This window comes from Mus musculus, chromosome 13 (genome assembly GCF_000001635.26).
Source record: "Mus musculus strain C57BL/6J chromosome 13, GRCm38.p6 C57BL/6J".
Taxonomy (NCBI): Eukaryota; Metazoa; Chordata; class Mammalia; order Rodentia; family Muridae; genus Mus; species Mus musculus.
This window is the reverse complement of record NC_000079.6, coordinates 43,034,248-43,057,040: the sequence shown is the minus strand read 5'-3', so window position 1 is coordinate 43,057,040 and position 22,793 is coordinate 43,034,248. Positions and strand designations below refer to the sequence as shown.

The window sequence follows — 22,793 nt, the reverse complement described above, 5'->3', positions numbered from 1 at the left end:
TCATTTAGTAAGCCTTTTAAGAGGAAAACAATTTATACACATAGACTTACTGAATTTTTAATCATGTGTAGTTAGTTGTGTCTATGCATGGGTGTGTCCTATGAGACCAGAACAGGCTATCATGACATGAGCTATGCCAATCATTTGGCAGGGACTCCTCTTTGTGCCCATTAGGATTGCTCCCGAGAGAGGCACCTTGGCTGCTTGGGTGACAACAGACCAAAAAGGGAGGCACTCCAGAGGATGGTACCAGAGCTGTAGTGAGTAGCAGCTGTGAGTCTCCCAATGTAGGCTTAGAGAACTAAACTCCAGTCCTCTGCAAGGATGTTTTATGATCTCTCTGCAAGGATGTTTTATGGCCTCTTAGCCACCAAGCGTCTCCTAGCCCATATGCTTCTTAAGAAAAATTATTTTTTCCTTTAAATTTTTAGAAAGATATAGGAACCTAGCAGGCAACAGAGACTGGAGACCCAAGATGGAGAATTTCTACACCAGTGAACAAAATATTAAAAGGCCATTAGTAGCTCTCTACAAACTGACAGTAAGGCCCTATTGCTGAAGACAATATGGATACAACTCATTGAACATGGAGAAGTCAAGCTGGTACCTACATAGAGCCTTTACCCCTACTGAAGGTGCATGTTTTAAAAGCAAATATTTGGTACTGGAAGGTGCCCTGCACTCTACCAAAGGAGAAAGGTGAACACCAACCCAGCTACAAAACCTTTAGTCTATAATGGTGACCTACCTGTGACATGTGCTAGAGCACTATCTGATTTGAGTCAAGGCCCACTCCATGAGATAGAACCCATACCCAATGCTGCTTGGGTGGCCCATGAACCTGAGACTAGATAGGACAGTGACCTGGGGGGGGGGGGACACAGATGATGATGTTCTGCTAAGGGAAGGTATCAATAAGGTGGCTTGTGGTGACATTTGCTGTATGCATAAATCAGAGCCTTGCTTTGCCAATATCAGAGATGTTCCTTCCTGTAGCAAGTGGGAACAAACACAGAGACCCACAGCCAGCCATCATGCCGCGATTGAGAGATCCTGGAAGGCTCAGACCTAAAAGGGATGTTTCCACCAAATCATTCTCTGTAGGGCCCAGGAAACTCTTTAGAAGAGGAGGCAGAAAGAGTATAAAGCTGGAGGAGATGGAGGGCACCAAGGAAACAAAGTCTTCTACTTTCTATCAGGAGACAAAGAACCTCAGATACCTGGTTTTTTTTTTTGTTGTTGTTGTTGTTGTTGTTGTTGTTGTTTCTAATGACAGACGGAATGAGTGTGGATCTGGATGGGAGAAGAGGTGGGGAGGAACTGGGAGAGGAAGGGGGCAGGAGAGAGGGAAACTACAATCATAATATATTGTATGAAAAAAATCTATTTTCAGTGAAAGAAAAACAACAGAACACCAAACAACAACAAAGCCCAAAAAGCATTAGGGAGCAAAGACGCAGTGGGAATGTGCAACCCCGGCAGGGAAGGAGACTGTTTCCCTGTCCTCATCATATTCTTGGGGTGAATGAGTGTCTAGGAAAATCTGCACTCTCTACCTAACGGGCAGTAGCAGCCCGAAGCAGCTGGGAAGTACCAGAATTCTTTGGTGCAGACCATGTCAAGTTTGATCTGCTTGAAGCTCAGTCCCCCAGTGGGCCTAGAGCTGACAACCCCAGATGGAGGATCAAAGACTCCCATTCAATGGCCATTTGTTGAATCAAAACTCCCTCCAGCACGATTTCATCGACACCCAGGGAGTCTTAGATAGCTGAGCGTTAAAGCCAAATTAATTTTTCAAGAGGATTTAATTCAGTCAGATGAATAAACACCCAGATGAAAGATAAAGTCGTGCCCACTCAGAAACAGATCTTTGTAAAGCAATGGCCTGACTTAAAACTGGAGAGAGAGAGAGAGAGAGAGAGAGAGAGAGAGAATTTTCCGGTCTATGTTGTGATTTTATACATCTATGATACCCGGATAGCATGGAAATCCTTCAGTCTACCCCATCAGAATTGCCTTCAATAAAATGTATGTTTGCTAGAGTACTTTATGAAACCAACAGGTCATAAGCAGTACATAGTTCAAGGATCTACAGTGTTTGACCTTGATCCTCTATACACATTTAAAAAAGGAGAAATATCTAAACACTCGTTGAAGCAGACAGTCCCGCAAAGTAGTGGCCTTGGAGGGCTACGCTGGATCTCATTTTCTTCTTTTCACTCAACCTTTCTGCATATCCTGAATAGTAGTAGATGCTATTGTCATGGAGATGAAAGATATGGTTACCACTAGTTAATGAGAACACAGGAGCAGGGCAGGACCTTAAGGCCAATGCCTTGGAGATTACACAGCTGCGCTGCAAATCTGCAAGACGGGGAGAGCTGTGCTGTGTTAATGTGACCCTATAGTAGCCCAGTCTTCTCAACATGCTTTTATTTATCATGTTCAATGTGATACCATGAGAAGTGGCTCGGCTAGAAATCCCCAGTTGGTAGGATGGTGGCACAGCTGTCATTCGGTGGTCCCAGGAGGCCACTCTGATGCTTGATGTCCCAAGCATATTCACAGCCCCAGAGAAGGCCACCTGAGGAGGAGAGGGTCTTACTGTAATCACCAAACTTGGCTTTTTGGATGACTGATGCTGTCGAATGACAGTTGCCTGCGTCTAGATCTGAAATTACCACACGGGTAACTCTGGTATAAAGGGTGCAGCTGCAGTTGCATTTGTCTGGGTGATGCTTGTGACTCTGGATTTCATTAAGGAAGTCACTGCTTAGAACATATTCACAAATATTTATATGATACAAAAACAACTAAGAGTTTATAATGTTTAGCCTCGATTCACCAATATTTCATCGTAATAAATGAGGCATGAGTTTTGTGTACTTTCGTTCGAACATCAATGCTCTATTTTATTTGCAATGTAGTAAGCTGTTTTTGCTCAGGGAACATATATTTCCAAGTGGATTGATTAACTTCCTAGAGTTTAAACAGCAATAAAGAAGCAGATATGAATATCCTGGGAGGAGAAATTTTTACCAATTATGGTAATATGATATAATTTACTCTCAATTATTCTTAAAAAGTAAGATAATAATCGTGTAGAATCTTAAGTAATGGATTATATGATGTAAGTAAAAATAGAAACATCATTAAACAATTATATATCTTGTATATATGCAAAAAAGAAGCCAGTTTACAGTCTTCCTAGGGACTTAGCCAACCGAGAAGACAATTGGCTCTCTTTTCTTGGGATGCCTCCACTCCCTCAAAATGGAGCTCCAGTGGATGAAAAAGTGACTTTTGCTAGGTCACAAAGTCCTGAGATACTCTGCAGGGGGGTTATCTTGAGAATTTTCATCGTTGTGACTGATTAATACACATTTCCATTAAAAAAATAGACAAAGAAGTAAAAGATGCTGACGACACCCCCAGCCTCCCCAACAGAAGCAATTTCCTCTTTCTGTGACTACTTTTCATGGCTGAGGTCTTACTGATTGCAAAATTGTGTGTGTTGGTGCTGGAGACATGATGCAGTGGCTAAGAGCACTGGTCGTTATTCCAGAGGACCTAGGTTCAGTTCCCAGTACTGACATGGTGGCTAACTATGGGTCTGTAACTTCAGTTGTAGGAGATCTAACTCCCTCTTCTGGCACCTGTGGGTACTGCATGCCTGTGGTAAACACACAGACAGAACACCAATACACATTTTTAAAAAGCCTTTAAAAATTGTCTTTAAAAAAAAAATCTTACCATTATGAGCTCAATTATAATTCTCTTAGAAATTATTCTAAATGTTTACTTAGTTATGCCCCTCAAATCCCTACCAAACATTAAAAATTCCCAACTAATTGCTTAGCTTAAAGGTAGTGTAGTATATGATGTTGCTTGCATTGTTCCCACTTAACTATGTGCTGTAAAATGTAATGATGAAGATATTTAAATCACAAAGGCATCACAGTGTTTTATAGAATTATGAAAACAAAGTCGACAAGGCCACCTTACATAGGGTTTTTCTGCAATTAGAATTCTAATGTCTATGGACACATAAATGGTTCTTGTGAAGTTATCCAAAGGTTTTTCTACTTTACAGCTATCGGCAATTTGTAGACCACATAGTTTCTGGGAAGGTCTTCAATATTAACAATGTTAAGTATCTTTATGTACTGAGCTTCCTATCTCTACACCATACCTACATATCCATTCATCTATCCACCCAGTATCCATATATATTTCCATCCATCCATCCATCCATCCATCCATCCATCCATCCATCTGCATGTTTATCTCTCTCTCTCTCTCTCTCTCTCTCTCTCTCTCTCTCTCTCTCTCTGACACAAAAACCACACAATAGATAGGATAAATCTATAATCTTAATTATGACCAAGATGAATAGTTGCAAAAGTAAAGAATCATTTTCTTTAGAGAGAGTCATGCTGCTTGAGAAGTAAATAAATTAATATATACATATACTAAAAAAGAATTATGCTGTTATTCCTTAAAGTAACACTTACATATTTACATTATTACATTTCATCACATACACTAAAGTGGAAACAGTGTAACCAACATCATATACTATACCACTTTCAAGCCAAGCATTTAGCTGGTAATTTTTAATGCTTGGGAGGGATGCGAAGGCAATCTGATTGTGACATCTCTCACTCCATTGGTCACTTGGGTGGATACATTTGATCTGGCTGACTAGGTGGGTGTCCTCTTCCCTGCCATCCCATATGTCTCTCCTAAAACTGTGTGCTCCATTGAGAGGACACCCTTCCTTGCATAGAGGAGGACTGGTCTCCAGTTGGGGGCTATGCTTCATTCTAGAATCTCCAAACAAACTCAGTGCTTATTAATTCTAAGTTTGATTAACTCCAAGACTATTCTCCATGTCTTCTTGCTGCTTCTAAGTACTGTTTATCAAGCACCTTTACCACCAGAAAGAAGAACTTTCCTGATGCTGCACTCCCAAGAAGAAATACCACGTCTCCATGACTCAGATGAAGCAGCTGGGTTATTTTGTCCCTGTATCTACCCAGGTCATTATTATCTTACTTATTATGGATGAAATAGTGAACCAGCCATTAGAAGTTATTCTGACGTTTTACAATGCCTTTTAAAAGTATCTGCACTGATGGTTAAAATGGCACATGATGATCCACAATCATGTGTTTCCTCGTAAAATGTGAGCTGGAGGAGGAGAAAGGATGCAAGATATTGGCATCCTGTCATGGTGATGGGCTAGAGAATCACCATGGAAACAGATACTGAATGTGTCTGACTGAGTTTTGGATTAGGTTAACTGGGGTGGGAAGACCTTAAATGTGGGAGGCACCATTCCATGAGCTCAGGTCTTGTTTTAGATTAGGTTAACTGGGATAGGAAGACCCACCCTAAATGTGGGAGGTACTGTTCCATGGGCTCAGGTCTTGGACTGTGTAAGAAGGGGGATTCTGATCAGTTAGATTTGTTCAAAGCTAAAGATAATTAAAAATTATTTCTATATGAATGTCGCCATGGAGAATGGGTAGCAGAAAGTAAAGTACCCATGGATACAGGCATACCAGCATCTTCCACTTTTAAAAACCATTGAATATGGGGACTTTTGTTTTGAGAAGGTGCAGAGTTCATGATCCTTTGGAATGTGATAAAACAACCACATCATCATCATCATCAACAACAACACAGAGTGCCAGTTTTAACTCCAAAAAACTTTAATAAAGTTAAGCTCATCATGGAAGGTGATTTTCTAAGTTATGATGTTATGGCTTTTATAAAAAGTTATGCTTGCACATGATGTTCTAGTGGGATTAAAGAATCCTTGCTCATTACGGTTGGACAGAAGTATGGGGACGAGTTACTTTGCATATATACACCCTCACGTGAATATATTGAACCATTACTTCAATAAGTTCCATATATATAAAAAAATCTAAATATAAAACTCCAAACTAGAATGAATCAAAAACCCAGAACAGTAGAAACATATACATTTATTCAGGCTGCACAAGAGGGACGCCCGATGGATGGCTTGGACTTAGTCTCACAACTCTCTGATTTTTAATTTACAAACTGGAATGCTGCAAAAGGAAGGGGAAAACGGTAGACTAGTGAGAAAATACGAACTAAATATAGCCAACCACAGAACAAAATATTCGAAGTAGGGTGCGTGTTGGTGCAGGTCAATCAAAATCAAGTTCCAGGTGACGCTTTGGAAATGTGTAATGTTTCTGGGAATGAGATCCGGCGTGAGTGACTGAAGTGACCGTGTGGGTGACACTGATATGTGAGAGAGTGTTTGAAACAGTGTCAACTACAAGTGCAGGACTGGAGAACAATATGCACACCTTGGTGACAGTGACATGAAAGTGAAAGAGAGGCATGTAGGAGGCCAGAGTTCTGAAAGGATTCTGGCGTAACGCAAGTAGAGTTTAATGACCATTAACTTTCTCCCCTATGTCTATGTTTATTTCCTATTGCTTGTGTGTTCTATATGTGAATGTGTCTTTATGAGTATGTGGGTGAAGGGGTGTGATGTGCATGTGGAGGCCAGAGGTCAACTCCTTATAGGCACCTTTTACCTTGGTATGTATGTATGTATGTATGTATGTATGTATGTATGTATATGTATGTAGGCACGTATGTATGTATTTTACATTTCCAACCACAGATTCCCTCCCTCCTCTTCTCCTAGTCCCTCTCCCCACCCCATCCACTTTCCCTCTGTTTCTCTTTGGAAAAAGAAGGCAACTCGAAAATATCAATCAGCCATGGGATCTCAGTAAGACTAGGTTCCCTCTCTCTTATTAAGGAAGGACAAGGCAACCCAGTAGGAGGAGAGGTTCCCAAAGGCAGGCAACAGAGTCAGAGACAGACCCTGTTCCCACTCTTTGGAGTCCCACAAGAAGACCAAACTATACAACTGTTACATATGTGCAGAGGGCCTAGGTCAGTCCCATGCCGGTTCCTTGGTGGGCAGTTCAGTCTTTATGAGCTCCTATGAACACATGGTAGTTGACTCTGAGGGTTTTCTTGTGTCTTATTTTTAAAGACAGAGTCTCTGGCTGGCCTGGAGCTCCTGAGAGTAGGGTGACTGGCCAGTAAGCCCTAGAGATCTGCCTGTTGCTATGTCTCTAGTTGTGGGATTCAAAAGCGTGGACGGTGCGAGGCCTTTTCGTGTAGGTTCTGGCGTTCAAGCTCAGGTACCCATTCTTTCCTGGGAAACACCTTCCTGACTGTTTCCTCAGTCTACATACGTTTATTAATATTTCCAACAAGGATAGAGGAGGGGCTCATGATGCCATTGACAGACAGGCGATGGCTGCCGGGGGTGGGGTGGGGGGAGGCAGAGTCAGTTTTCTTCAGGGGTTGTAGCCCATGGTAGGTTGGCCATGCTCTGGGAGGTGGTGTTACACCTGTAAGCATAGGGGCGATAATAATTGGACCCAGTGGGTTATAGAAAAAAGTGGGAAGAAGGGAGAGGAGGATGATGGAGGAGATGAAGAAGGAGAAGAAAGAAGACAACGATGATGAAGATGTGAGGTTTCGAGGGGGATGTGGGTGATACATGAGGAGTTAGAGGGGAACCGAGCTTACATATGATCTAAATACATCATATAAACACATGAAACTATCAAAGAGAATACTTTTATAATCAGGACAAAAAGATATAAAACTGTACACGAAGCCTTATTAACTTAAATGCAAAATTAAAATCAAAACAAAATACTTCCCCATAAATTTTGTTAAAAAGAAAAGCCCATTTCTCATTCCTTGGTTCCTGCCAGAAAGAATTCTCCTGAAGTGTTCCTACTTCTCACACAGTTCCTGACTCTCCACAGAGCTAGTCCATCACTAAGATGCAGCCCCACGTCCCCATGACGGTCCTTCAAGCTATGCTTTCTTTCCTTCTCTAGACTGGTGTTAATTCAAGGTACACTTTGTCACTTGCTGGGTGGTTTGAGGTGTTTTAGCCTGGGAGCAGGAGAGTGTCAGATTCATTAGCGACTGCCTCAAGACCAGCTAGCTCTAGTCATCACCACAAGACCTTACCTGGACTTCCTATTCATATCATCTCTCAAATGGTTCACAGGTACAGAGATGCAGAAGGGTGACCTTGGTCACCTCAGTGGAGCCCACACCCTGAGCAATCTGAAGAAGAATGTTTCTCCCATCTTAGGTAGAAGAAAGTGGAAGGAGCCACAGAGAGGCAGCAGAAGGAATTGTGTCCTGAACCACAAGTTCTTTGGATGTTTGTGTGCTGGTGAGAACCCCAGCTCATTTTTGGAAGACAAACGTAGGAAGAGAAATAACATGTAGATTGGAAAGCAGCCCAGCTTCAGAGCAGGGGGACGTCTGTGTCATCTTTGCCATTACTAGCTTGCCACAAGTTACTTCACTTCTGGGGACCTCCATTTCTGTCCTTTTAATCGAATGGACTCCATTAGATAACACCAAATTTCCAGATCTTCATTCCCTGGGGTGCTAAGAGATGCAAGAACCCCCCCCCCCCACCAATACTTGCAAATCAGCCTAAAGGAGAGATGAACTAAACGGCCAAGCGTTTTATCTAGGTTTTGACTCTGGATAGAAAACTTAAGAACTGGGAAGTAAATTGATGCATTTCTGGCTTACTATGAATAAAATTTTAATTTTTATATAAAAAAATTCTGTAAAGTTTTAGTGTAGATCTAGAGCTTTTTGTTCCTTTTATAAAAATCCTCTGAGCACAGCAGAAAGATGGGCAGGAAGCAAGGAGAGGAGCGAATATTTCTGCATCTCCAATGCCAAGTACTATATTGGACACTTTATTTATGATGGCAATAATAAGAGCCCTTCAAATAGCAATGCAGAAATTTACTATGTGCCAGCTCTGTCTCCATGTTTCTTCTGACTTCTCATTCCTCCCTTCTTTTTATCTCTCTGTTCCTCTCTTCCTTTTTATTCCCCTCTCTTCTGCTCTTCTATCTCTATTATCCTCCCTTCCTCCCTTCTCTATCCTCTTCTCTCTTTTATCTGTCTGTCTGTCTATCTATCTATCTATTTCTACCTACATCTATCCATATTTATTTCTCTCTCTCTTTCTCTTTCTTTCTCTTCTTTCTTTCTTTTTTCTTTTCCTTTCTTTCTATCTTTCTTTCTCTCTTTCTTTCTTTCTTTCTTTCTTTCTTTCTTTCTTTCTCTCTTTCTTCTATTTCTACCTATAGCCATCTATCTATCTATCTATCTATCTATTTATCTATCTATCCATCTATCATCTATATCTATTTCTACCTATGTCTATCCAGTATGTATGTATGTATGTATGTATGTATGTATGTATGTATCATCTATTTCTACCTAACATTTATCCATTATCTAAGTATCTATCTATCTATCTATCTATCTATCTATCTATCTATCTATCTATCTATCTATCATCTATATCTATTTCTACCTATGTCTATCCAGTATGTATGTATGTATGTATCATCTATTTCTACCTAACATTTATCCATTATCTAAGTATCTATCTATCTATCTATCTATCTATCTATCTATCTATCTATCTAATCTTTTTCTACCTACAACTCACCATCCATTCATGCATCCATCCATCTGATGAAGATAGTATCCAAGTTTCACATGACAACTTGGAAGTGTTAGCTAAACTGTATCCTCTTTGGGGACACATATATGATAGCATTTACACTCACACTCATGACAGTGCAAACAGGTTTTGATTTGCTGATGATCATTAAGAGTTATAATTAAAATAAAATAAAACAATGACTCCAGGCTGTGTTCAAGAGAATAATTATCATTGAAAAGACATGTAAGAGGAGCCCGATGCAAGAATTTGTCAATTATTTTTCCCCTCAGAGACAGAGCTACTGTCGAGCTTGTTCTGGATTCTCATTTCAGCTTCCCAGAAATTCTTTTGGACTAAAAGGAGCATCTTCTCAAGTGGCTAATGAGTAGAATGGTGATTTCTATGAAAATTGCACCATCAATGGGCTCAGTCCTCATTAGAGGGGCTCATATCAGTGAGCTGTGGCACATATTCTTTTCTTTTTTTCTGAACTTAATGTACTTTTGCTACCAAACTAGAAAATCCCCCTCCACTCAATCAGAGGGGAGACACACTATTCTTTCTTTTTTGCATGTGTATGTGTGTAGTATACATGTGTATATGAATACTCACCGGGGTACACACATGTGTGTGAATATACATACATGTATGTTTATGTTCAGGACCCAAAATTGATGTCAGGTATGCTTCTTGATTTCTTTTACTTTATTTCTTGAGGCAGGTTCTCTTGCCAAGCTGCCATCATGTCTAGTCTTCTGGCCAGCTTGCCTCAGTACTCATGAGCTGGGGTCTCTACCTACTGAGTGCTGAGATTATATGTAGGTGCCATACCTACCTGCCCTGCCCAACTTTTATGCGAGTTTTGGAGATCTGCAGTTTGGTCTTCAAACATATATGGCAAGAGCTTTATCCATTGTGCCAGCTTCCCAACCCAGAGCCACTATTCTGAAGCCCACAAGGTATCATTCAGTGACAAGATACAGAGCTCTGAAAGAGCTGGCTAGCACCAGTTACCGTCTAAAATCATCATCCTCAGAGACACTGCTCTGTAGCCAGTGACACGAACCAGTTGACTAAGAAGCAAGTCACCCAAGGATATCATTGATGGATTAAGACTTTGAGCCTCACAAGCGGAAATGGCTCCCTGGCACTTGTCACTTTTGGAAGAGGAAGAATTCCCTTCAACTTGTCTGATAATGAAATGAGATGATGCTGCAGAGTTCACACAATTTTAAGCATGGAGCTTAGAAGGGAATATTTTCTTCTGAAACACTGCCCGCTAACAGATTGTTGCTAATTGATTCTTATGCATTTAAAAACTTAAAACTCTTATTTTCCTATAATTAATGAACTAACTAATTAATCACAGTCAGGGTCTCATCCAGAAAATCTCCAACCCAGATCCTCCTGCCACAGACGCTGAGTGCTACAGGTACTACAGGGGTAGCTCAAAGATCTTATTTAAAAGAAACCCAAAATGAACAAAGGCATGAAAAATGATAGTAGCTTTATGGGAATAGCTTTATTCCCAGTGAGGAAAATCCATCTTGTATAGTGTGGGCATGCTTTATGCATGCCTGTTTCAAAGTGGCTGAGTACCAGGAGAATTGAAGACAGACTCTCCAGGACCCCATTGGACCAGGGGACCTATATCCTAAGAACCTGAAAGTTGAATAAACCATCAGTTTGTCTTTTATCTCCATCTGCAGTGAGAAATCATTGGATTATCTGGACAAATATATATTCAAAAAAGATTTATTAGGAGGCATGAGGTTCTTTTCTGTCAACTGCAGGCATCTTTGGCTCACAGACTTCCCTTTAACTAGCTGTCCATGCAAATGCATTCTGGCCTTAGGACTTCATCAGCACTGTGGCACATCGGGCAGAAAGGTTCACATTTCAGTATTAATTAGCAAATCACTCAGCTCTTCTTTATTGTTGCTATTGTTTTTGCTTTAACATCTTTAAAAAAATAAAGTCTATATTTCCAATTTATTAGTATCTTTTGATTTTAGCTGACCATCTTCTCTTACTCTGTGCTCTCCTAAATCATCAGCGGTGTGACAATGACTTCTGTGGTAATTTGAATAAGAAAGCTCCCTCCACCCTAGGCTCATGTGTTTGAATTATTGGTCCCCAGTTGGTGCTGTTTGGGGAGGTATTGTACTTTTAAGGATGGGAATGAAGCCTTGCTGAAGGAAGTGTGTCACTATAGGGTAGGCTTTAATAATGAGCATTGCCTATCCATTCTCTGCTTCCCATGTGTGGATAACCCATGTGTGTATAACCATGTGTGGATATGACCTCTCAGCAGAGACATATGAAACCGTAAGCCTCACCTGCTTGCCATTTGTTTTATTTGGTCTGAGACCCCAGCCCCTGGAAGGATACCACTCACACTCATGCAGACTCTTCCTTGATCAGTTAAATGTCTATGCAAACATTCTCACAGACATGTACAGAAGCATATATACTAGGTGATTCTAAATCCCAACAAGAAGACAATGAAGGCTAGTCATCGCTGGTAGCTTGCTGCAGCAGCAGCTTCAGTGGTATTTATCAACACTGCCTGTGGCTGCACCGGCTCCTCTTCACACACACTGTATGACATGGGCTGCTTTTCTACCCTGGCGCTTAATGACAGATGCAAATCATGTTGTTTGCCTTTCAGAGATGCCTCTGTCTTTGGCCCTAGCCCCTTGAACACTGAATTAATATTGAATTAATTCTGACACCTATATTGATGAGTTGTCATGTCTCTGTACACTATTTCTAGATAATGACTCTGGCTCCAAGGTTTGCAGCTGAAAGGAGAGACCATTTTTCTATTACTGACTATTTTGATGTCAAAGGTACAACTAGAACAGTGAATGCATATAGAATGAACTGAACGGCAGTCTCTGTCCTATACACTATGATAACATGAACCACACAGAATTATGTTATCATGGAGCATAGGGCTTTCCGCTACTAATAAGAAAGCCAGCAGAGACCAGCTTCTAAGATTTTAAAATTCTTTACTGGCTAGAGTTGTAGCAAGATAGCAGCAGGGGCTCACCATGTCCAGACTTGAGCCAATCTCTTGAACAGGACATGTAGTAGTTATTCGTAGTTACTAACATTTTAAATGTTACCAGTCAGACTGGCCATACCTAAAGTATTCTATGGCTCTATGGAGTTAGTGACTATGCTACTCTAACAGATGTTTCCCCTGTTGCCCAAAGTTCTTGGAAGCAGACCTGGAAATCCTAATGATGTGTCTAAGGCATATGAAGTGATTTTTCCATAGCGGGTTAAAGAGTGTTACTACACTGATCTACAATGCAGTGAGTAGTCTACCCTTGGAATGTATTTTCATGGTGAGAATCTAGGATCCCTGGGAAGGTGATGTGGTCTTCCTGATTGTGGAGTTTGTGACTGTAAGACTACAGCCTTTGGAGGTATTCCTGAAGCCTTATAATGAAGCTCGGCTCTCCCTATGTGTGCTGGAGAGATGTCTATGAAGACGAACTGGGAATCCACAGCACATCCAAGGAGAGTGAAGAGCAGGACCAAGGCTCATGTGTGGTGGAGGCAGTGGCTCATAGCTGGTAACTTCTATTTTAGGTGAGTGAAGACCTAATAGCTCAAATTGGACATTCCCTTAATCCTCTAAAAACTCCACAAAAGAACAAGCAAGGGCCAGAATAGAGTTTAATGGTCCATCATTTCTATTGCACTATCAAGGACATGAGGAGGCCACTAAGATACCTCAATGGAGCAGACTGGGGGCCAGGCACTGTGTGTTTCTGCCACCATAACCACTCTGCCTGCCAGCTATTCCCCAAGCCACAAACCAGAATAAATGTTTTCTTAGGTGGCTTTTGCCAAGTATTTTATCACAGCAATGAAAAATAATCATATATGTGAATACATATATGTGTGTGTGTGTGTGTGTGTGTGTGTGTGTGTATACATGGATGTATATATGTAAATGTATACATAGATGTGTATATATAGAGAATATGGGAGGTATATGACATATAGGATATGTATGGTATATATATATGGTATATGTGTATGTGTGTGTGTGTGTGTGTGTGTGTGTGTGTGTGTGTGTGTGTGTGTGTGTATGGAATATATCCAAGCTACATCTAGGCCAGACCTCACTTTGTAGCTTAGTATCTATCTGACAGTCTACTTAGGCAGCTGGTTATCTCAGTCAATGAAGCCAATCACCATGATATTCTATGTTTTAAGTTCACTTCTCTTGGTTCCAAGCTCTATGAATGGTCCCTGTACCTGCCCACTTCGTTACCTACACCCTTTATTCTTCTTCCTTCACACTCCCCCCAAGTCTAAACGGTTCAAGGGTCCCTCTGACCTCATCTCTTATAGCTTTCTGGCCTGATGTCTCTCTTATCCCTATGAGTTTTACTCCTTCCACCCACTACCATATTCTCTGAATCCCCGTGACTATGGCTGACTGGACTGCCTGACTCACAGCTTGGACTATCTCCTAGTCATCCTCTTCTGCAGGATGAGCAATGAGGCCATGAATCTGACTGTCTGGGAGGCTCTCCTAAAGCTCCCCAGATGCCCTTAGGGAAACAGGCACAGAAAGAGCTCGGTGCTCCAGCCTATGTGACCCCGCCTGACCCCTTACTGGGCAAGCAGGAAGACATTAATCCTTTCTTTAAAATTAATTTTAATTTTATTTATCTTACATCCCAACCACAGTTTCCCCTACTTCCTCTCCTCCCAGCCCCCCTCTCTCCATCTTCCCTCCCCACCTATCTGCTCCTTCTCCGTTTATCTTCAGGAAAGAGCTGGCTTGATGGATATCAACCAGCCATGGCACATCCAGTTGTAGTAAGACTAGGCGCCTCCTCTCCTATTAAGGCTGGACAAGGTAACTCAGTAGGTGGAAAGGGTCCCAAAGGCAGGCAATAGGGTCAGAGACAGCCCCTGCTCCCACTGTTGGAAGTCCCACAAGAAGATTAAACAACACAACTGTAACATATGTGCAGAGGGGCTTAAGTCAGTCACATGGAGGCTCCCTTGTGAGCCTCTGTGGGCCCAGGTTAGTTGATTCTGTGGGTTTCCTTGTGGTGTCCTTGACCCTTCTGTCTCCTACAGTTCTTCCACCCCATCTTCCACAGCATTCTCCAAGTTCTGCCTAATGTTTGACTACGGGTCTCTGCATCTGTTTCCATCAGTTGCTGGGGTGAAGCCTCTGATGACAATTGGGCTAGACAGCAATCTGTCCTTCTGACTGGTCTGGCCTCGAGGACATTAGTTCTCATTTCATTTTCTCAACATGGTACCTGTAGCTGTGCTGGGCTCACATCTTGAGCAACCCTCTTCCCTTCCTATCTTCTCAAGGAGGAAGCCTCCGCATCCGTCAGCATCTCCTAAACGCTCCTTCTTGCAAGGTGCCTTGCAAGAGACCCTGGTCTGTGGAGTAACACTTCTGTGTGCTGGGCTGTGTGAAAGGTAATCACTTCCCTCACTGTACCTGCCAAGCCCTCTAGTGTGTCACCCACCATGGCTGTAGGTTGGGTTAGCCATGGAGCCTGCCCTATTTTACTAATTCTTCTGCATCCTAGGGTAATGCCTGCAACATGACAATATGGCCAACCAATCCATGAGGAACAGAGTACACCCATTGGTGATTCATACTAAGGCATAAAGCTAACTCATTCACTCTTCTGGCTTGGGTAGTTTTTTTTTTTTTTCCTGAGAATATAGTGTTGCCTAAGAGGAGATGTACATGTGTGTGTGTTTGTGTATGTGCACACGCAGGTGTGTGCAAAGGGTATGGTTACTCTTCACAGAAGGTGAAGTCAGGGTAAACCTGGGATAATTCTCTTTGAGCTGGAGTTAAGGCACCTCTGAGCACGCAGGCGCTGGGAACCAAACTCAGGTCCTCTAGATCAATGTGGAGTCTTAACCATTCATGAGACCTCTCCAGTCCCAGCTTAAGGGAATTTTTAATTACAATATTTCTTTGTCCTCTTTATCATTTAGACAGAGTCTCATGTGTGTCAATGGGATAGCTTGTATCGTTTTAATAGGTGGATTTTGCTTACAAGACCCAATGAACCAGCATAAGCAGATTTATTGTGAGAAGTCCTGAGCGGCTGCACTTGGTTTTAGGTTGTGACTCCTGAGAGCAAATACGCTATCTTCATTTCACACAGTCACTACCGATCTCCACTTCCTGTAGGTGCCATTTATAAGCAGGACATCAGCGTAGCTAAAATGGGACAAACCGCAGGGCCTGGTGAAGGCTGTGAAAAACATTTCCCATAAGCTGAGGACTTTAAAAGTCCATGCACCTGGGGTACCAGATAAATAAGTGGATTTCAGAAGGCCACAGCCAGTGTTTGTCTCCTGTAATACAGAGAAGGACTTTTACTATTTCCATTTTGAAACGATGATGACCTTTTAATTTAAATATCAGGCTGGAAGCAGGAGGTGGTGGTGAAAAGTCTTCATTTTGAGAGTTTTTTTTTGCACATAACAGTAATTTCCAAAGCCCTGGTTCTCAACCTGTGGGTCATAACCCCTTTGAGGGGGGGTGTCACATATACACATCAGATATCCTGCATATCAGATATTTACATTATGGTTCATAACAGTAGATAAATACAGTTATGAAGTAGCAACAAAATAATGTTATGACTGGAGGGTCACCCCAACACGAGGAACTGTATTAAAGGGACACAGCTTTAGGAAGGTTGAGAACCACTGTTCCAAAGATTTTTCTCAGCTGAAGAAGAGAAAAAAACAAAACAAAACAAAAGAGAACAACAGGGAAAAAGCCCCCAAACTCTCAGCCTGATTATTTTATTACTATTTGGTGTAATATGTTTTCTTAAATTCTAGCACATTCTGGAAAGCCATGTTGCTCATAGGCACCCCATCAGTTCTATTCTTCCCTGGAAACTGACACAGCCTTTTGACTTCCTTTTCCCTCCATGTGGGATTCTCTGATCTAACTGAGTGCCTTGCTTAGCATGAGAAATAGGGGAAATAGAGTCACTGTTTTACTAATGGACAACAGCCTCTCTCTCTCCCTCTCCCTCTCCCTCTCCCTCTCCCTCTCCCTCTCCATCTCCCTCTCCCTCTCCCTCTCCATCTCCCTCTCCTCCCTATCCCTCTCCCTCTCCCTCTCCCTCTCCCTCTCCCTCTCCCTCTCCCTCTCCCTCTCCCTCTCCCTCTCCCTCTCCCTCTCCCTCTCCCTCTCCCTCTCCCTCTCCCTCTCCCTCTCCCTCTCCCTCTCTCTCTCTCTCTCTCTCTCTCTCTCTCTCTCTCTGTGTGTGTGTGTGTGTGTGTGTGTGTGTGTGTTTTCATGTGTATGCAGGTGTATGTGAGTGTGGATGCACATGTTTGTGTGTGTTACATATAGCAGGCACATTTCTTCCAAATGGTCCCTGATTTCCTTCTGTGTCACTTGAGTTCTATAACCCCCTTTAACCCTCTGACTTGGGGAAAAGTAGGCAGAACTAGAAATCATGTTAACAAAATAGGGTCAGATCTAGAAGGACAAAGCCTGCAAATTGTCTTTCATACGTGGAACATAGATTCAAATATAGATATATACACACACATATGCAAATACATGTGTACACACATGATGAAACAAACTGATTAATATTGAGAGTGTTGCTGGGATATGTTAATCGTCACAGGGCATTCTTCATAAAACAATTACAGCCAACAAAACAAAACAGAAAATTTGGAAAACAGAAAGCAAAAGACCTTAAAATTTATAACCCCAGTGCTGTGTGAACTACAGAATCTGCAAGTTCTCTTTATATAGTTCCCCATGTTTGTTTCACAGATGGCTTTGTGTTCGCTAGAATACTTAGATTTTTAAACTCTGAGCTGAAGGTGGCTTGGAAGACGAGTTATGTGATTCATTGGAAAACCAATAAAGAAGTATAAGCCCTTGAATAACTGAACTCCACTTCCGACACATTTCATGAAATGATTTCCAGATACATTTGAGTGTCCTGTTTAAAAAAATGAGCATTCAAGGCACACAGGCAGTACTCCCCTTAATCCAGGGAGCTACAGAGGAAAGTGCTTCAGTACGTGTCTGAGGTGTGTACAGATAGAGATGGGGAGGTTGCAGGAGGGAAAGGAAGGGAAGAGACCGGAAGAGCTGATTAGCCGCATCCGAGCCTTCTTGGGCTGTGGGAACGGTAGTTAAGCCCTCGCTGCAGGTTATCTAACATTACACCTGCAGTTGGGCATCTGCTGCCTCTCCTGGGGAGTGGATGTGGAGAGGAGCGTGTGGTGAATTGTGCGGATGAAGGTTAATACCTGGCAGCATTTGGGGACTGTATAGAAAGTGTGACTTTGGGAGAAAACTGACACAATGAAGGCTCTCTACCCCTGGAGAGAAGATGTGTTCTGCTGTTCACCCTCCTCCAGGTAGAAGTGGATAATGGATCTCACTTTAGGGACTCCGGGCCCCAGGAAGCTCAGGTACTTAGCCTAGTTTGAAAGCATAAAGTGTCACATCCCTCCGGTGTCTCTTGTCAGCAGGGCAGGGGCTCTGGTGTGTGTGTGTGTGTGTGTGTGTGTGTGTGTGTGTGTGTTTGTGACACTTTCTACTTGCATTTCAGACTGGCAATTTGTGCTTTGATGAAACATTTCAAGCATACAGCTGAGAAGGCCCATAACAGTAATGGGTGAGCTGACAAGCCTTAGAGAGCGTGCTGGAGAGTTTTATGTCAACTTGACAGAAGCCAAAGTCTTCGGAGAGGAGAGAACCTCAATTGGGAAAATGCCTTCTAGGCTCAGGCTGCAGGCAAGCCTGGAGGGCATTTTCTTAATTAGTAATTGGTGGGGGAGGTCCCAGTTCATTATGGGTGGGTTCATCCCTGCACTTGTGGTCCTGGCTTCTATAAGAAAGCAGGCTGAACAAGCCACGAGGAGCAAGCCTGTAAGCAGCATCCCTCCACTGCCTCTGCATCAGCTCCGCCTCTGAGTTCCTGCCCTGAGAGGATAAACAGTGATACGGAAGTCTAAGCCAAATAAACCCGTTCCTCCCCAAGTCACTTTGGTCGTGGCATTAGATCATAGGAATAGTAACACTAACTAAGACAAGGAATAAGGCCGTGTGCATAACGATGAAGAAGCAGCCGAGCCAGAGAAGTTAGAGAGGCACGTCAGAACTTGGAAACACACGCTGCTTTTACATACTGGAACCCGCAGGGCTTGGAGGAGACCCACAAAAATTACAACAGCTGACTGCAACACACTATTCAGAGAAGCACTTCGGGGTGAACTCATGAATTCAAGTATTTCATGGTCTGGCCCCTCCAATAACAACAACTGGAATAGTATGCAAACGTGACACAGATTACTACAAGAGCAGCAGCCGGCTGTCTCACATACAGCCCTGAGGGGAACAGAGTCATCAGAGTGAGAGGAAGGAAAGGGGGAGGAGAAAGAAAAGCTGAAGAAAGGGAAGACGGAAGAGTGGGGGAAGAGCTCTATGCAAGCAGGCTCAGCATCAAATATCAGAGCTATTAGGGAACAGTGTTACTGGGCGATCATTCATCTCCTTTGTCTGGTTATAATATTTCCATTTTATATTTCTTCCTGTTGAGAGAGACTCCAAGGTTCCAATGGAGAGAAAAAAATATCTGATAAAATCCTATTGGGTTATGGCTTTCAAATATGTGTTTTGGGAACTCCCCCCAGAGCTCACACAAACATGGGCAACTACATTTGTTCCAGTGTCAGGGCCTACCTACATCTGTGTGTGTGTGTATGTGAGGGGGGTACCCACTGCTTTGTTCTCTCTTCCCTGCAGAATCAGCAGATTTTATGTGTAAAATCTTGACTAAAGCCATGCACAAAGCAAAATACAAAACCCCAAATAACTAGGTACACGTTGCCGGGTCCTGGGCCTGTGGCCAGCAGACAGCCCCTTACCTTTATCGTAGATCTCCTTCAAGACCCCTCTCTTGATCAGCTCCTCTCTGCTCTGCCTCATCGAAATCTTCCTTTCCAGAGCTGCAAGCAAGAGCCAGAGAGAGAGGCAAATGAGAACGATAACCATCATCTTTCTCCTCACTCCCAAAGGACCCACATGGTAACAGATACTGCGATCTACTAAAAGAGCCCATGAGTTATGTTTTGCTAATGGTAAGTTAAGGACACACCAGGTAATCTTTTAACACTCTGAAAAGACATATAACCAGGTTATTTTTTAACTTTTCAAAATACTTTTTGAGTTATCTCTCAGGCAGCTGTATTTATTGAATCTGACTTCTGACTTCTGACTCTGACTTAGGTCGGATGCCTCCATATAAAGAAGTATAGCATTTTGTCAGCCACGTGGCTACTGAATAAAGGGACCAGGACTCTGAGCCAGTCGTTCAGCCCCTGCCCGGGCTCTCGGTCAAAGGTGTGCCCCTGACTATGGCTGCTCCCCACAGTCAGGCTGGCATTTCAGTGATCTGCCTCAGAGTTGATGTTTCACTGAGGGTCTCCTTGTTTTTCCAATGTAAAAAAAATGTCAGTTGAGGTACACATTTGGATATTTATCTCTTGAAAAGCACTCTATATTTGCATAGTCCTCAGGATCTCCAGGGGACGATCCAAGGGGTTGTGGGTAATTTCCAGGGAACATCTCTGGTTCATCTCTCCATGTAGCTACACGTGGGCGAAGCCACACTAGGAAAGAACTTTTCCCAAGCCAGGTGCTCCTCCAGCTGAGCCAGATGTGTGGTAGGTGGAGCTGGAGAGGGAGAGGGAGAGGGAGAAGGAGTGGGTGTAATGAGGACCAGTGAAGGGGAAATAGACACAAAGGGCCCATAGGAGGGATGCTGGAGCCTGTGGAGGGAAGGAGGTCCCTTCAGCACCTGCGCCTTGCTTTGGTTTCTGGTAAACACATGGGAGGGAGGAGGAGTTATTTCAGTGGCTTGTGCTAGCCTGAGCATTTCGACATCGTTTAGGAGCATAGCTACTTATGGGGGTGGGGACATGCTAGTGATGGACTAGAGGAACTCTGCTATGCAAAGTCACGGACAGATTAGATAGGCAGATACACATATTACACTTCAGCAGCACTTAGAATTAGAACTAGTGGGCAAGAAGTGAAGCCTTGGTGGGAGCCTATGATCTCTGGGACATCAGTCAAATCCCTTTGCCCCCTCTGCACCACACACACCAGCCAGTGTGATTTCACGAGCCCTCAGGAGGAACTGAGCACCTGGATTTTGATGCAAAGCTTTCTGGGTCCTTGTCAGGCATAGCTAGGTTCACACTCTCTGATAATATATTTTGGTAGAGCAGTTATTTAGCATGTAGCATGCTCTGATTTTAATCCCCAATATTATTTTTAAAAACCTTAATGTAGATTCTACATTAGATATAGATATAGATATAGATATAGATATAGATATAGATATAGATATAGATACAGTCTAAATGAGAAATTACACTTCCTCCACCCACCACCAATTTCCAAGTGAAGGTGACACCCCAGAAAGAGTTGGCTTATTTATTCTGTAAGTTCTTTGTTCATTTTCAGGCTCAGAACTCTGTGCTCACAAGGACAATGCACACAGCATTTGAGAAGGGTAGAACGTTAACATCATTAACTTGATCCTTCCTCTGGCTCCACTCTTATTCTACAGATGCGCTATGTGGAGAGGTGGTCCAGAGACGTTCCCTGGCCTCTTCGGCCTAACGCTGAGCTGCTCAGAGACTCACAGCACAAGTGTAAGAGGAGAGATCCCAATGTTTCTGTTTTCTCCCCAGGACATCACACTGTTGTGAGGATAATGCTATGCTATATGGAAACAGTAAGACTTTAACAAGAGAAGTCGAGTTTCCCTTTAGAATCTTGTGTGCTTCTGAGAGTGGGAGGTGGGGGTGGGGGAGGGAGAAGGAGGGAGGAAGAGAGAACACTTGGATAACCTCAGGACTTAGTCCTTGCCCTCCACCTTGTTTGAGGAAGGATTTCCTGTTGTTTGCCTCAGTGTGCTACAGACTAGCTGTCCTGAGAGCCTCCCATGGATTGATTCTCCTGTCCAGATACAAGTGCTAGCATTACAGATGTGTACTACTGCATCCGGCTTTGTATAGATTCTGGGGATCCTGGTGAAAGGTCTTACATTGGTGTGTCCAGTATATTACATTCTAAGCCATCCCCACCTCCCCGAGGGCACGTGTACTTGGGGTTGAACAGCACAGGAAGTGACATCAATACTTTAGTCTCAGATGACTCCTTCTGAGGTGCCATTTCCCTAGGATCTCTTTTTACAAGCTACACACAAAGCCTCTTCTCTCCCTCGCTGTCAGCTGCCCCCTCACACTGAGAACTTAGCTTGAGCAAAGCCAAAGTCAGGCACATCATGGTTCCTGAGTGCAGTGAAGGGAGCCGTCTGGTACAGAAGACCCCTTCCAGCCCCAAGACCTGGCCTGTTACTGAACTACGCAATGGGGCTATGGGATCAATGACGAGAAAAGAGAAAACATGGCTTCCCCTTCATCAACCACGGCTGCTAGCCCAGCCTTCTTTACCAGGTGATCTTGGCTTTGGGTGAAGCACAAACAAGAAAAGGAGAGGAGAGAAATGAAGACAACTTGAAGACAACTTAAAGTCAAGGAGCCGCCCACTGGGGAGGAGCCATGTAAATTGCCCTATGCTCTCCCAAAGCCTGGGGGGGGGGCGGGGGGGGGGGAGGATATGAGGCCAGAGGTCTAGCTGTCTACCTGGGATGGCTTTGTCTCTGGGAGGTGGGAAGCAGAACTGAGCATAACAGAGCCGGTCTAGCAAAAGGAAACAGAGACCCATATTGTCAGCTGGGTGGCACCAACCTGCAAGAAAGTATTATTTCTATAGGGAGGGAAAAATAAGCGCCGTAAGGACTCACATTAAAACAAGGGAACTTATTTTAAAATGTAGGAAGGGGTCGTTCTTAATTAGCGCACAGGGCAGGGTAAGTCTGAGAGACCACACAGGGAATGCTTTGGAACAACTTCTTTGATCCTGCTAAGAGTATCAGAGTAGAGACCTGTTTAGATTTCTTTCTCTCCTCTAGGACAATCTTTATCTGTTGAAGGCCCTGTTCAACTGTCTTTAAATTGCACTCTGAAGGGAAGAAAGCCACTGAGAAGTGAAGAACCGTGTAGTAGTCATGCATACTCTTCTACCGCCATTCTCCAAAAGAGTCGACTCACAATTAAAATCTGTAGCTTTGATCCT

The 22,793-nt window shown here is 43.0% G+C and overlaps 1 protein-coding gene across 12 annotated transcripts in view; it reads right to left on the bottom strand.

The window, feature by feature from the left end:
* Positions 1-22,793, bottom strand: part of Phactr1 (phosphatase and actin regulator 1) — a 458,153-nt gene that overhangs the window by 81,486 nt on the left and 353,874 nt on the right. For all 12 annotated transcript variants that reach the window (XM_011244395.3, NM_001302635.1, XM_006516905.4 and 9 more), the window contains one exon: positions 19,511-19,591. In XM_011244395.3, the coding sequence (XP_011242697.1) occupies positions 19,511-19,591 (81 nt within the window). The remainder of the gene's footprint in view (positions 1-19,510; positions 19,592-22,793) is intronic.